This window comes from Protopterus annectens, chromosome 6.part0 (assembly GCF_019279795.1).
Source record: "Protopterus annectens isolate FY-2018-M chromosome 6.part0, PAN1.0, whole genome shotgun sequence".
NCBI classification, from domain to species: Eukaryota; Metazoa; Chordata; order Ceratodontiformes; family Protopteridae; genus Protopterus; species Protopterus annectens.
In genome coordinates this window covers 1,625,309,273-1,625,326,515 of record NC_056737.1, presented here as the reverse complement: position 1 = coordinate 1,625,326,515, position 17,243 = coordinate 1,625,309,273, and the positions used below count along the sequence as shown (strand labels likewise).

The 17,243-nt window shown below is 40.2% G+C and overlaps 1 protein-coding gene across 1 annotated transcript in view; it reads right to left on the bottom strand.

The window, feature by feature from the left end:
- DNAH7 (dynein axonemal heavy chain 7) overlaps positions 1-17,243 on the bottom strand; it is a 4,771,155-nt gene that overhangs the window by 3,055,441 nt on the left and 1,698,471 nt on the right. The window contains exon 15 of the mRNA XM_044073696.1: positions 3,727-3,913. Coding sequence (XP_043929631.1) covers positions 3,727-3,913 — 187 coding nt within the window. The remainder of the gene's footprint in view (positions 1-3,726; positions 3,914-17,243) is intronic.

Here is a 17,243-nt window from a genome sequence, read left to right as displayed (position 1 = left end):
TGCCCATGGAAGGGAACTCTCTACGTGTGTCAGGCACGGCTCCCTGGGGTTTCCGGAACCACATTTTTCCACTCTTCTGACCCTTGGGATACGGTCTTGAAGGAGTGGAAAAACGGACTCCCACAGCAGAGAGAGTCTTGCCTTCCTGTTCACACCTGGTAAGGGTATCTTTCACCTGTGGTCCAAACAGAGCAGAACCATCAAAGGGGATGTTGGTGAAAGACGCCCTGAAGGGTTTCGCAAAGTTGCATAACTGCATCCAAGCGTGCCTCCTCAAAGCCACGCCTGTGCCTGTGGCCCTGCTCACGCCATCGTATGCATAAGAGATGAGCCGCATGGAGGAGTTTACTACCAAATTAAGAGTCGCCAGCTGGGAGGCAACCTTAGCCTGGGCCCCCGCAGCTGATGGATCTTGAAGGGTATCTCCTAGCTCTTTAAGGAGATCTCTTTGAAGGCGGGTAAAGTGGCACAAATAGTTCAATGACCTCATGGAGAAGGTCGCTGAGGAAAACATCTGCTTCCCATATCTGTCCATCGTCCTAGATTCCTTATTAGGAGGATGGACAGGTGAAGAATTTTCAGCCAACTCCTTTTTTGTGGCCGCTGCTACCACCATGGCATCAACGGGAACACCCTTGGTCAGAAATTACTTGTCTTGTGGGGCAGTAATAAATTTTGTGGGCCTGCGGGGAGTTGGTTCCATTGTGTCTGGAGCTGACCACGCCTTTTGAGCCACCACAGACATCAGTGGATCAGAAAGGTGGAGACACCCAGGAGGTGGAGGGTCAGGATCCAACGCGTCCAGGAACACTCATCCTCGGAAGGGTTAAGAGTAGTCCAGGTTCCCCCTCTGCCTAAGAATCTCAAGGATGTCTGAGAAAGAGACGTCCTCAGAGCGGGATCTCGGGGACCCTTCCGACTCCTCCAAGTCGGTATCTGAAGTGACAGACTCAGGGGAGTCAACATGCTTCCTCTTGCACTTCTTCTTTCGAGGGGGCTCCACTGAATGAATGGGGAGGCCTCGGAAGAGGAAGATACACCCAATGGGGTGCCCTGGAGCGCTTGTTCCCCACGCTTGGGGTCTGGAGGAGGGGCAGAGGCAGGAGCAGGCACCATGGGGGGAGGAGCCGATGAGGCTGACCGTGAGGCTAACTCAGATGCCAGCACACCCCTCATGACCTCAAAGGCGCCTCTTCCCGATATCGGAGAAGGCTCCGAAGAGACCAGAATCCTTCCCAACACCAAGAGAGACAGCTCCAAAGCCGATGTAGGAGCCGAACTCACCTGCACCGAAGCTCTGAGAGGGAGAATGGGGTTGGACAAGGGTCCGATGCCACTCGCCCCCTCAGAGCCGACAAAGTCCTGGTGTCCAGATCCCTTCCAAGGACGGAACCATGGAAGAGATTGGGGCAGACGATGGAACCGAAAGGGGAGGTATTGGTGCCGAAGGTCCCACGATCCCAGCCTCAGCATGCTCCGGCTCTGAGCTCAAGGGATGAGTCAAAGGAGGAACTACTGCAGAGACAGGTAGAGCCAAACCCTGATGACGGGGGCTGGATAGCATTTTAGCCAGGGCCTGCGATTTTAAAAGCCTGCTCACCACTCTCTCCAAATCATGGTCAGATAGTCTAGACAACCGAGAAGAGTGGGATCGATGACTTCTCTCCGATTGCAACAAGGGCGACCCTGGAGCCAAATGTATCAACTCTAAGGATGGCGATCAGGAGCATTTTTGACTCCCTGACGGTTCCAACAGAAGAGTCGGGGCCGACTGGGAGATAGGTACTTCGGCTCCAGTCGGAGACGAAGTTGGCTTGGAGATAGGTACTTCCATTCCAGCTGGAACTGAAATTGAAGCAGACGCCACACCCGACGACGGCTCCAAACTGGGAGCCGGCGGCTTCGATGGCTTGGAAGGTTTCACTGACTGAGCCTTGGCTGGTGATCCTTCAGGTTTAAGCAAACCCCTAAGGATAAGCTTATTCCTACGCTCCTGCAGGACTCTTGGACTAAAGGCGTGACACGCCGAACAAGAGTCCTGCAGGTGTAGCACACCCAAGCAATAGACACGAGAAGTGTGACCATCTGTCAGTGACATTTTCTGACAGTATGAGTCACACTTCTTGAATCCAGACACTTTTGTGTCTTTAGACATTCCTGCAAAGGAAAAATCAAATTGCAAAGAGTACAAAGGGAAGTAGGTAACTAGAAAAAAACACACAGTCCACACAAGTTACCACACACTAACAGCACACACACACTTTATAATATAAGAAAGGCTAAATGGACCTACCAACTACCACAATTTCTAATGAAAAAATTTTTACTACCTTAAAAAAGGAAACAAGGATAAGCCTCTAACTGAAATGGCTTACCTTAAAGAGGAAAATGGGACTGGGGGAGGGAGGGGAAAAATCTCTAAGAAGAAAATGAGTTTTCAAGGCGGGATTAAACACTAACAAATACCTACAATACTACAACTATGTATGAACACTAATTATTCTAACTAATAATATACAAGTTCTAAATATATATCAATAAATTGAAAAAATACGACCTGAGCCAGTAAACGCAACCTTGTAGCATAAGCAGCAAATGAGATCTGGCTATCTAGCGCCAGGCATCATGGGATATGGAGGGGGCCTCGAGCCAGTAAGCAGCTCGCGAGTTTTTGAAGATGGCCGAGTCGGAGCCGAGGATTGGCTCTGAACCCAACCAGCAAGAATGAAGGCGAGATAGACAACTTAACATGCATTAGTTAAGCATCGATCCTTGAAAGCCTGCAAGACAAGTGCTCTTCATCAGCAGGAAAGCTCTAAAGGGTTTGTGTTCAATCTACTTTTTTTCTTCAGCTCTGCTCAAGCTAGTTAATGGTTTGAGCACATGGAAGGTGCCCTTAAGCTTTAGAAGCTACCCAGTTGTTATATCCTTAGCAAGATATAAAACATATAGGTAAGGCTATTGCAGCACAGACCAAATGATGAATGTCAGTTTGCATGTGTATCTCAGTAGTGCTTGTACAATTTAGTTGTTTGAAAGAATAATCTCCATGTGTCTTGAAAACTCAACTAATTTGCCCAACAATTTCTTATACCTCATAGCAATCATAAGCTACATAACGTTTTGATTGATTGGTTGGAATATAAAACAGTTTCCAATGTTGTCATGGTAATGTAAACATTAGGAGAGCCCTCTGGCTTTGCTTTAGCGGTTACTATTTACTTATATAACCATTTAAGCACTGCACAGTTCTGTTGTACACCCCATGTTGATCATAAGTGTCTGTTTTTTAGTTGGCATCCTTATATACCATATTCTTCTTCTTCTTTCGGTTTTTCCCAGTTAGGAGTCGCCACATCGAATCACCTGTCTGCTCATGATTGGAAGTAGAGTTTTTACAGTGTTGAGTTGTCAGCCCGGCACCCAACCTTCCACGGAAGGCGCACACACGCACTCATACCTAGGGCCAATTTAGAGGGTCCAATCCACCTACAGCATGTCTTTGGGATGTGGAAGGAAACCGGAGCACCCGGAGGAAACCCACGAGACCACTGGGAGGACATGCAGACTCCACACAGAAGGCACCCCAGCCGAGGATCGAACAAGAGAACCTCTTGCTAAGTAATGAACATTTTTTAAAAAAAAGAGAGATTAAACAAACTTTCTTACAACTGAACACATACTGTCATAAATGAAAGATGAAATGCTTCATTTAGTTATACTTACTAATAAAACCTGTTTCATTGTGTCCCTCCATGTTTTATCCACAGTAGTGAACCTCCTGCCTTCCTCTGGCATTTGAGCCATAATGTCTGGAGAACTGAATATTGGCTCCAGATATAGCCATGTAGCTTGAACCTTCAGCCACTCATCCAAAATTTCTTGCAGAAGCAATAGCTTCCCTTCCCAGTCTCTGCAGAACATAGACATTTCATTAAGCGCATGAATACATCAAGTAGCAACAAAAGTAACTGAATGCTAAAATTTATAAATATTTATTATTTTGTCAGTTACAACGAAAACAATCTCAAAGGCCAACAAGTCAGAAGCATGTTATAGCTGTGGAAATATACCCTTCTACTGCAACACTTTAAAATACAATGCTAATATATTTTCAGTTCTGCATCATGTAACAAAACAGCAGCATTCAGGATGCCCACTACTGCAGAGTATCATTAGAACAAGATTGATATAGTACTCAGCTTTACCTTATGCCTAAGAATGTATTTAGGTGTGATAATAACCTGTGCTATGCAAATTATATTACTGATTTATTATACAGTGGCTCTTGATATTCATGAAGTGGCACATAGGTAGAGTGAGAAGCACTGTTCTCAGATATGGTTCTCAGCTGGTGGTGCCTTCTGTGTTGGAGTCGGCAAGATCTCACAGTGTTAGTATGGGTTTCTCAAGGCACTCCAGCTTCCTCCCACATCCCAAAAACGCAGTAAATGGTTTGGTGACTCTAAATTGCTGGTGTGGTGTAGTTAGTGTGTGTGTGTGTGTGTGTGTGTGTGTGTGTGTGTGTGTGTGTGTGTGTGTGTGTGTGTTGTGGAAGAAAGGACTAGCAATCTACTTCCTTTACCTAATAAATTCCTTGGATGGCACCGATTGTTAATTGGATCTTTACATGTGTTGGATGCAAGTCAATGGCACTAGATGTGTGGACTGAAGGATGTTTTGATGCGACTCAACAACACTGGATGCCTGGACTGAAGGATTTTCAGGACATTTGTTCTGAGAATTGAGTTCCACGCATATAGTGATTTTACATAAAAATAATGTAGAGTCAGTATCAGGCATAGAAAATACCAATATTATTAGTGCAAGTCATCAATAAGGCAGTTCAAATTGTGTTAGTAATAATAACAATATTCACTGGGTAATGAAACATTTTGGTTTGATCCATTCTTCAACTCACCTGAAGAGTGAAGTCATTACAGAAAAATACTGTACATCATGCTGAAAAGCATAGACGCTTCAAAATTTAAACACAGGAATGTAAAGGAAAACTATGCAAAGATCATTAAAAAAAGTTATGTACTCACCATAACATTCCATCTGTGTTGTCCATTTTCATTCTTCCTCAACAAGTGGGTTTGGATACGACTCAGCTGATTTTTACAGTTCGTATATAATGGAAAGCTTTCAAGCTCCTCCCTTACCCATAAAGCTCTAGTCCACTACCATACCTCAGATCTTGTTTGCTGATGTTTTAACTTTTTAGAAACTTAGAAACAATCATAATATGAGAAGTCAATATCTGGAACTCAAAGGTAGGAAGATTGGTTCCCTTAGTCTTTTCTCATTCTTCCAGAAGTCACAAACAAAATGGTAGGGGGGTTGGAGGGAAGGGAGGTGGGGAAGAATGAAAATGGACAACACAAACAGAACATTATGGTGAGTACATAACTTCTTTAACTGAAGTTGTGAATTTTCATTCATTTCTCAAAAGACAGGACAGAGTCCCCAGCTACCTGAATCCCAGGAGGACTCTAAGGAAGGATATTCCTGAGCATCCCTGAGCCAAAGGCTGCTCCTCCTCGAGACCAGATGCAATTTGTAATGCGTAATAAAGGTATGAGGATTAGCCCAAGTTGCAGCTGAACAGATATCCTCCATGGAAGACCTGGATAAAAATACGGATGAAGTTGCCATGGACCTGGTTAAATTGTCTCTTAAAGGTTTTGACAAAGACAAACCCAATTTGTTGTAGACAAAAGAAATGCAATCAATTAACCATTTGACAAAAGTTACTTAGATAACTAGTTTGCCCAAATTTCATTTGGCAAAGTAAACAAATAATTGATCTTTTTTTCTCAGATCTTTTGTTTTATGCAAATAGAAACATAACTGCATTTGAACATCTAACAAATGTAACATGTATTCTTCCTTGTTTTTGAAATTTGGAAAGAAAACTGGAAGATTAATAGATTGATTATTGTTGGATTCTGACACCAACTTAGGAAGGATGGGATGGTTTAAAAGCTATCATATCTTTATGGAAAATTAAATAAGAAGGCTTAGAAGACCATGCTTGAAGTTCAGATACTCTTCTAGCAGAGGTTATAGCAACTAAAAAGATAGTTTTCCAGGTTAAAAATTTTAGTTCACACTTTGGTAATGGTTCAAATGGAGATCAAGTTAAAGCTTGTAATATTAAATTTAAATTCCATGGTGGAGTTGGATCTTTAAAGGGTGTCTAAGAAGAACATTTTCCCTTATAAAGCCTTACAAAATTTTGAAGAAGCTAAGGAGGAGTTATTTGTTCTTATGTGGAAATTAGAAATGGCAGCTAGTTGTACCTTAACAGTTGAGAAGCTAGCCCCTTCTTTAAAAATTGCAACCAAAAACTCAAGAACTTTAGGTATTGGTGCTGAACAAGGATCAGTGTGTCTCTTTGTTGTGTTCAAAAAGCAAATCTTTTCCATTTACTTCTGCACATTTTCCTAGTGGAAGCTTTATGGAAAGACAAAAGAATGTGACGGACAGAGGAGAGACTTGTCTGGCTATCAATGGAAGTGGAGAAACCATGCAGTCGTTTAGGCCTGAAATGTCTGGTGAATCATGCCTGTTGGATGAAACAGGAGGTCTGGAACTAAATCCAGAATCCATACTGGGTGAACTAGATGAGGCCAAAGAATGGGAAACTAAATCTGACGAGGCCAATAAGGTGCAATGAGGGTGATTGTGCTCTTCAGTCGAGATGCTTTTTTTAGAAACTTGGGGATCAGAGGAGCTGGGGTTAAGCTAAAGAAAACTAGGGGCCAGTTATGGAAGCCAGCACCTCTCAGTGATTCCCCCAGTGGGGCGATCAGGGCAAAGAACCTGCTGCACTTATTAAGGGAAAATGCAAAGAGGCTGCAGCAAGGTTGGGTCCACTGGCAAAATATCTTTACTGGAGTTTTAGTGTTGAGAAACCACTTGTGAGACAATAAAATAGACCTGCTCAATTTATCTGCTATCACATTGGATTTCCCTGGAATGTGCGTTGCTATCAGAAATTGAATAGATGATATTGCCATTGCCACACTCTCAAAGCTTCTCGACATGAGGTGTAAGATCCATCTCCTCCTTGTTTGCTGATGTACTAGACCACTGACATATTGTCCATCTGAATCACAATAGTCCCAGAAGGGAGAGAGACTTGAAAGGTCAGCAATGCTAACAGTACTGCTGTCATTTCCAGGACACTATGTTTGTTGGCCTCTTTGGGGGACCAGGTGCCTTGGACTGTCTTTCCCAAGAAGTGACCCCCACCCAACTTGGGAAGCATACTTGGTCACTACAGCTTTGGGCTGAGGAAGAATGAAGGGGCAAGCCTAGTGAAATCTGATCTGAGCAAATCCACCACAACAGGTACTTTTTGCATGCATGAGCTATTCTGATCTGGGTGGACACAGGTTGGTGCAGAATAGACCACTGAGTTGCTAGGGTCCACTGAAGAATTCTCATATGGAATCTTGCTAATGGAGCCAGAACTATCGCAGCAGACATTGATCACAAGGCTTGTAGAATCAACTGAGCTGATATAGAAGAATTTTGGATTATCTTTCTGACTTGAAAATGAATAGTTTGTACCCTTGGTAAGGGAAGGGAGGCTGTAACTGATACTATACTGAACAAGGCCCGTATGAGCTCTAATATTTGAGATGGTTCTAGTTGAGATTTTATTGTGATTGATGGCAATTCTTAGATGACAACAAAGCTGGAGTACATAATCTCATGCTTTTATCAGAAGATGCCTAGTAGGAGCAGTTAAGAACCAGCCATCCAAGTAAGGTAACAAGCAGAATTCCTGCAGTCTCAAGTAAGCTGCTACTGCTGCCATGGATTTGGTGAACACCCTGGGGCTGTGGTGAGGACAAAGGGCAGAGCTCTGAATTGGTAATGACTGGCATCCAGTTGGAAGTGTAGGTATCTTCTGGATTGTCTGTTCATTTTTATGTGATAGTACGCATCTTGAAGATCTACTGAGAACATCCAGTCATCCTTGCTCAGAAAAGGCAAAATGGACTGAATCATGACCATCCAGAACTTTGTGTACTGAACCAGCTTTTTCAGATTGCGGACATCCAAAATTGGTCTGCAACCCCGTTTTCTTTGGCACTAAAAAAGAATCTTGAGTAAGTTTTGGACTCTTTCTGGTCTGGTGGGGGGACCTCTTAGATGACTCTTTTTTTGCTAGCAGCTTTCTTATTTCTAGTGCTGCTGATTTTCTCTGACTGTGTGGAACATCAGGACTTTTGTTTATTGTTAAGGGAGTTGGAGGATATTATATAATCTTCAGAAATAACCTTCTCCACCAATTTATGTTTTGTCTAGCCAGGCTCTCTGGTGCAGGGATAGACAACCTCCGACTGCCTCCAGAAGTGGACAGTCGGGCCTTCTTTCAGGAGCACTGGTAAGACCTGTCAGAGAACGTGCCCCATATTCTTGTTTCTTTGGGCCTCCTCTGCTGGGTGAGCAGCATTTTTCATCAGAATTCCCCCTCTGCCCTTGGGGGAGCTATCTCCACATGTATCATGGAAGGAACCTGATATTTTCTGAAGCACATGTTTCAACCACCTCGTTCATTCCTAGAGAAGGTTCTTTGAGGAGTAAAAAATGTACAACCACTGCAGACAGGATCTTACCATCCTGCTCACACCTGGATAGTGTGTCTTTCACTTTGGGGCCAAACAAAGAGCTCCTGTGAAAGGGAGCATTGAAGGGGGAGGCTTGAAGGCCTTTCAGAAAAATCACACAGGCACATCCAATCATGCCTCCTAATGTAAATGCCTGAACCCACCTCCCTTGAGGTACCTTCAGCTTTATGTGAAATTAACCTCATAGACAAATTGGAAATGGACTGTAGGGTAGCTGGCTCTGAGGCAATAGAGGTCTCTACCTCAGAAGTAATGGTCCCAGACACAGATTTGAAGAGTTCTTTAATCAAATCCTTCTTAAGTCTGGTGAAGTGTACCAAATAATTCAGTGACTTAAAGTGCAAAAGTCGCTGAAGCAAATACATGCTTCCCAAATCTGTCCAGTGCCCTAGACTCCCTGTTAATGGGGTGGATAGATGAAAACTATTATGCAAGTTTCTTCTTTGTGGCCACGGCTATGACCATGCCATCTACTGGTACTCCTTTACTCCAAAATTCACTTCCTTTCTGTGGTATCAGGATCTTGTCTGGTTTCTTGGGGATCGTCTCAAGAGTGAAGTTCCTTCAACCCCCCCAAGAGATCAAATCAATGAGCTCATCAGTAGGAGGAGTCACCCGGGAGGTAGATGGGCCAGACCTAAAGTCTTCCAGGAATACTGATTCCTCTGGGGAAAGGTTATGTAGACAAACTATCCCTTTGCTTGAGGATCTCCAGAATGTCTCCAAAGGAGACGTCATCAGGTGGTGATTTGGGGACCCTTTCCCCTCATCAAAATTGGTATCTTACATGACTGACTCTTAAACAGAGTCTAACTGCCTCCTCTTGCACTTTCTCTTCCTAGGACTTCTTCAGTGGGATGTTCCATTGAAGTATCAGAAGATATGAGTATACTCTGCTGGGTAGACTGGAGACATTTGGCTGGCTGTCCCTGTGGAGTAGAGTGTTGATGCTCAAGGCACAAAGAAATATGAGACTGGGAAGATGGCTCCAGGGGATTGTCCTTCCTCTAGAAATACAGAACACTCTCTCTACTATTTCAAAGGTAGAATGTCCCAGGGAGAAAGAGGCTGATGGTGCCGAGAAGACATGCTTCCAGACTATCAGCTTCCTTTGACCTGAAGGCAGCCCACCCATGGCAGAGGCTGGAGCTGATGTTCTGAGGGGCAGAGATGGCTCTGACAACTCTGGAGTTGACTCCAACACCTTGGATCCAGCACTGGTGCTACTGCTCCAAAAGTTATCCACCTGTGACACATTTAGAGCTGGTCCACTCTAAGAACATATCAGAGCAAAAGATACAACCATCTTTGGATCTGACATGGTAGTTCCAGAAGTCTCAGATCCAACAGCTCTGAAGCCAAAGGATGGATCAGAGAAGGAGCCCAAACAGGTGGAGTAGTACTGGTAAAGGTCTCCGGACCTGATGGGGTAGGAGCTGGGAGAACCCCCATCTGAATTTGCGCTGAATGAAATTTCCTCAACATTTTATCCACACATGCTTCTGTCAGACTCCTGGAAGAATAAGAAGAGGCCACTGAAGGGGTTCTAGAATGATGGCGTCTCTCTAGGAAGGGTGATGGAAGATGGGAAGGAAGAGGATACAGAGATGATGGAAATCAGGTCCTAAGAAGTTTCTTCAGCTCCAAGTGTGTCAGGTCCGATGATATAGAGTGGTTATCAGAGGATGTCAGATCTGAGAGTTTAGTCTTTGGATCCAAAAATATCAGATCCGATCACTTAAACATCTTGAGAGGTGGTTCAACAGTAGAATCAAAGCTAGGAGTGGAGGATCCAGAAAAGTTTGATGGACACTTTCTTGACTCCTTTTTCTCTAATTTCTTGGAGGGTTGAACTTCAGATAAAGACTCAGAAAGTCTAGTAAGGCCCATGGATTAAAGGCCTTACAAATGTCACAAGACTCTTTTAAATGAGTTGGGCCTAAACAGTACACTCGAGAATCATGTGCATCTAAAAAGAGGGATTTTTATGCCCTCAACCTTGACATTCTTTAAATCCTGAACGTTTTTCAGCCATACTGTGAAAATTAGTCCTAATAACAGAAAGAAAAACTTTTTTTAAAAAAGGGGGGAAAGAAAGAAAAGAAATGAAAAATTACCAACAATGGTAACTGAAGAAGTTACCACAAGGTATAGCTGAAGAGCAAAAGAGAGAAAAAAATTACCAACAATGGTAAGCTAAATTACACTGATTAGTGTCGGAAGGATAAGGGAGGAACATATTAAAGATGATAGCTAGAAAAGGTAGTAAAATGAAAATATCCTACTTTACTCACAAACAACAACACTAAAGCTCGAACGCTAACGACGACCACGTCCATATGCAAAGATGGCAAACAACATCTGGAGGTAGGGTAGGGGACTAGAGCATCATGGGTGGGGGACACAAGCTGTAAAAAGTGGCCAATTCAGATCTGAGGGTCGGCTCAGAACCCATCATCAAAATAATCTAAGGTACTCACCACAATAATGGAACTTCAGGAGAAGCTAGTGAAGCGAACACTGACATTAGGACTTTGTCACTAGAGTTAAGAGTTGACTTAAAAATTTTCAGGTACTTTGCTAGACCTAACACTACTTTTAACATTTGCCATTAAGCAACTCTGGTATAAAAAAAAGACGGTAGGTAACCTATGTGAGTTTCACTTCCATAGCGTTCCCCATCAGAAAAAGGAACTCCATTCTGATTCTTATATGCAGCTTCTGCATACTGATAAAATGTGTGTTAAGTTTAGGTCCAGTGATACCACCAAAATTTCCTGTCACTTTTTGACCGCGATCACAAAAAAAGTAAAAGATCTATAAAACTAATCACATTACAGTACAACACCAAAGCATCCACTAGTCTTTTAATATAGTTAAACCACTAAAAGTATTACACGCACAAAAACATTGCTCAAGGAGGTTGGATTGTAAACTCTGTAGGTTAATCAGTACAGGAGCAGCACAGAGGAGTGTAGGAAGCAGGAAGATTGAGGCAGTCTCTGTTCTTGTAAGGTTTGTTAAATAAGGAGATATCCTGTACATCATCTTCTTTCGGCTGTTCCCATTAGGGATCGCCACAGCGGATCATCTGTTTCCATTTCTTCCGGTCGTCTACATCTTGCTCTGTCACACCAACCACCTGCATGTCCTCTCTAACCATATCCATAAACCTTATCTTAGGCCTTTCTCTTTTCCTGTTACCTGGTAGTTTCATCCTTAGCATCTTTTTTCCCATATACAGTAAGCCTAATTTCTGTGTTTTTTAACTTCTTCTTTTATATGGCAGTCAGATTTTATGTTGTTTATCATCAGTGACTCCTAGCAGCTTAGGATTGAATACTAGTGCAATTTTTATGTTATTTAAGGAGGTTAGGTTGAAGATTGTTTTCTGGTTAGAGATGTGTTTGATGTAAAATATGATTACTTTACATGTTCTGGGATTCATGAACAGTTGTTAGGCAGTCAGGCTTCAGTGGAAATGGAAGATTCCTGGGTTAGCTTTTGAAGCTCATTAAGGCTTTCGGCTAGGGAGAGAGAGAGTTGAATCATCTGCATACCACAGAATGTTGGCATGCTTATTGGTTGTCTGTAGATCATTAATGAAAATGTTAACAGTAGGGGTGCATCAGAATGGATCCCTGAGGTATTCCTACTCAGACAGGAAGAAAATATTGTAACATTTTGTAGCCTGTGATCTATTGGACAGGTACCTTACAACCAGAAGAGTGATAATGTGTCCAGTCAAAGTAAGGCAAGTTTTGGAAAAATCCTAGTATGGGAAGCTGTGTCAAGTGCTTCTGACAGGTGAAGGAGTACTGCAAATGTCAGGTGGCCTATATTTCTGTTTTGGTTTTTTATGTTGGTAATGAAACTAAGAAGGGCTGTGGTAGTATTATGATGTGGGTTTTAGGTTGCTACTGGTTGGAATTTGAGTAGTTGGGTATGAATACATTTTCTATCACCTTGGATGGGGGGAAGAGTGTGGCAACTGATCTGTAGCAGGAGAGGTCAGCAGACTTTCTACCTTTATGGACTGGCAGGATATATGATTCCTTCTACAGGGTTGGTATATGGTTTCCTTTTATGCAGTGGTTGATTAGAATCGATACTGGATATGCTATGGCATCTGTTACTATGTATTGCTATTATTCTGCAGGTAAATTGATAGGGGCTATAGTGGTAGATTTTAGGTGAAGGAGGAATTTTCTAATAGCGGAAATGAGAATAGGATAAAGGAGAAGGGGTTATTATTTCTTAAATGAGCTGAGATAGTGATAATGTTGTCGTGCTTGAGATTTTTAATAGTGAGATGACTGTGTCTATGAAATAAGAGTTGCATAAGTTGAACTGTGTTGCTATACTAATCAATGGTGAGCTTGTGGTGGGGATGAGTTGGGTAACATGACCATGGTGTAGGCGGCAGGTTGACTGAGTTCCAGAAGAGTTTGGGGTTGTTTTGTATTTCATTTTGGAGATTTATGTAGTAAGCTTTCTTGTCATTTTTTAATTTGTGCTTAGATTTGTTTCTAAGGTGCTTATAGATTTGGAAGTTAGGTTCAGTTTAAGTTTTAACCTACATTTCCATACTTTTTCTCTTTGCTTCATTAAAGTTTTAGTTTCCTTAGACAGCCATGGAGCTGGAGTACTTTGATTTGTTAAGTACTGACAGGTGCATGTCAGTTCAGAGCATTTAGGAAAGTTGTGTTAAACAGAGACATTGCTTATTTTGAGACAGTGGTGTCATATAATGGTTCCCACTTAAGTAACTTTAGGTTAGGATAAACAAGTATCCATGGACATGATTTAGGTTTCTTGGATGATTATAATAATACTCTTTGTATATATATATATATATATATATATATATATATATATATATATATATATATATATATATATATATATATATATATATATATATATATATATATATATATATATATATATATATATATATATATATATATATATATATATATATATATATATATATATATATATATATATATATATATATATATATATATATATATATATATATATATATATATATATATATATATATATATATATATATGTATATATATATATATATATATATATATATATATATATATATATATATATATGTATATATATATATATATATATATATATATATATATATATATATATATATATATATATATATATATATATATATATATATATATATATATATATATATATATATATAAATATATATATATATATATATATATATATATATATATAATGTATATATATATATATAATATATATATATATATATATATATATATATATATATAATGTGTATTGCATTGTTATGAAAGAGAAACAACAATTTTATATTGATCTTTGCAAGCCATCAATAAAAATAACTCAATACAATTTTGGTTATCAATTAATTCACTAATTGATCCAGGAACTAAAAACAGCCCTAATCCCCAAATTGATAAATCAACTCTACAATCGACCACTATATTTAATACATTTTCATTGATACTATACACCATTTCTAACTGCTAACAATTCTAACCTATAAATATCCTTAAATCAATATTCTTCTAACACCACTCCTACAGCACTTCCTCTCCAAAACATAACTTTTGCTTCTCATCCACTTGCTTTCCAACCACAGCCCACCCAAGACCCCTCTACATATTCTGTAAAGTTCTTTCTAGAATCCATCACCACAAACCTCATAAAAACCTCTTATGCAAGCTTAACCTTGGCTCAACCTCTGTTGATAATCTTCCAGCTGAATTTGTTAAAGTAGCCACAGATGCCATAATTTATCCTGTTGGCACCCTTACCAACAGATCAGTTACAGAGAAATATGTCCCAGTGCTGTGAAAAAAGTAAGTTATGCCACTGCATAAAGGAGGTAACTCAACTGATATATCTAATTATCACTACATTGCTCTCCTATCCCCCCCTCTCCAAACTATTAGAGAAATGTGTCGATAAGCAACATCTTAATAATCTTCTACAAAATGAATTACCATCCACAACTCAACATGGCTTTAGGCCAGCTGACAGTACCACAACAGCTCTTTCTTTTATGAACACTGTAAACAATGCTAGAGACTCTGGCACATTTGTCTCCTTACTATGTATTGATCTCTCTAAAGCATTTGACACCATTTCTCATTCTAAACTTCTAAAATAACTCTCCATACTTGTTTTTTTCTCTTCTTCTATAAAATGGTTTATTAGCTACCTATGCAACAGACAATAATCTGTAAAATGGCAAGGCTCCCTCTTCCCCTACTTACATAACACCACTGGTGTCCCCCACGGTTCTATACTTACCCCCTCTTTTTAACATCTTTATTAATAACCTTCATGTGCCACCTTCAACAAATAACCCAAGTAACTTTCTCTTCTCTTGATACCTGACTTAATAATTCCCGACTATTCAAGGTGAGTTGGGATTACCTGAGTTGAAGGGGTATTTCAAAGCTACACAGTTAAGGCTCCTAAACATAATACAAGCAGAAAGATATAATTCAAAGGGAAAAGGGATGATGATGAAACAGGGGGGAAGCTCAAGAAATAATGAGAGACTGTTCTTTTGGATGGAGATCCTCATGGAGAATAATTATAACCATACAGAATATTATACTTAAAAGTAGCAGAAAGCATTCTAAGCCAACATGGGAATGGAGAAAGGAGATTTTGCTAACAGGAGGGACTGCAATTAGGGGTACAGAGAAAAGGCAAGAAGAGGCTGGAATTTACTGGAGAAAACTGGCAAAGGGACCAAGGTATTGGGAGCAAATAACTTGAGAAGGAAAGGTAATACAATGGGAAGAGACAAAGAATTCATTTGGACTGCAGGCTAGAGACTGCCTTCTCTATCAAAGATTGATATCAGGGTATAGGCAAAGAGAAAGGAATAGGGTGATCCTAAGTAAAAGACCAGAACTTGTAGGGTTTTTAGTAGAATCTAGAGAAGTTGTTGTTAACACAGGGGATAATTAGTAGGCCATATCAAATATTGCATGATAACTACAGGAATTGATCAGAGGAGATTAGAAATTACTGGGAAGAGAGAGTGGATAAGCAAGTCACAAACAGATGATGGGTGAATATATGTCTGGCTCCAAATATGCAACCAAGTCTAGAAGAATTAGAATCTTTACTTGGAAGTGTTTGTGTAGGCATTTCTATACCCCAAGCAGACTACAAACAATTTTTCCTCAGGTAGATTGCGAATGTTGGAGGTGTACAGTCAACAACCAATGGACCAAGGGTAGAAAACTTCCACTCATTTAATAGATAAAAACAAACACACTGTTCCTTGAATTAATGTTGAAGCAATACCAAAAAGAACACTCAAGTACGTGAATGTTGGAGGTGTGATGGGGAATAGAAGTAACTGGGAACATTTTTTGGGAGTGTGATGAGTTGGCAGACTTTAAAAATTCTCTGCAGATTACTCAGTCAGAAATACTGGGTGAGCAAATTGGTGTAACTAAGAAATATTTTTTTTGAGTTGTGATACAGAATCAAAATTGTCTAGACATAGTACAACCTTGCGGAGTTTGTCTGGTGGCTGCCAAAAAAGCAATTATGAGAAAATGGAAATCAAAGTCTAAACAGACTATACTAGAAGAAGTGAATATAGTAATAGAGATAAAAAATGGAAGTGGGATCTTTAGACAAGGGTAGGAACAAATTACACAGAAAAAAATCAAAGCCTAAACCAAGTATACTTACTAGAATTGAATATCGTAACACGGATAAAAAAATGGAAATGGGTTCTTTAGAAAGGGTATGTAGAATGAAGTGCAAGTGATGTGCGCTGTATCATTAAGAAGCATGTCAAGGCTTTACATGCACATATAAAACCTCAAACACGTGCACTCCAGGGGGCCGTTTTGTAAGAACAGTCACAGTGACAGCATGCATGAATAGAGTTGCTAGTTTGTATATAAGTTAAAGTCAGTAACCTTAATGATAATGTCTTTGTATATAATAAAGCTGCTTGAACAGAACTCACAAAGACTCTTCTATTGTTTCCAGAATGGGAAAGCAACATGGTGTTAGAACCGGGATGGAGGAGAAGAAAAATCCGGAGCCATGAAGTGCAGAGATGACAGTGATGGCAAAACTAAGAGAAACGAGCACAAAAAAAGCCAGAAAAGAATCAAAGTTAATAAGAAGTAACACAAACTGTTTACTTGATAGAAAAGATAAAATGGGGCGTTACAAGGGCACAAACTGCACTATTAAGCAAGCAGAAGGCACAACACGTTTGTTAACTACAAGGAAATGTTTGAAACAAATGTATTTGATGAAATTATTAACAGTAAAGGTAAACAAGCATGTTTGAAGATAAAATGAGCATGTATAAAGCAAAATGAGTATGTTTCAAGCAAAACTGGGTATGTTTAGAATAAAAGGAGCACAAGAAAAGTACATTGGGCATGAAAAGGGCTTAAATGAGCAAAACAAATATAGTAAGGGCAAAAAAGGGCACATTAAGCAGAAATAAAGCAAGGTGACTGCATGTGTTTTGGCATAACTATGACTTCGTATTGTATTAAGGGTATAACTAAAGTT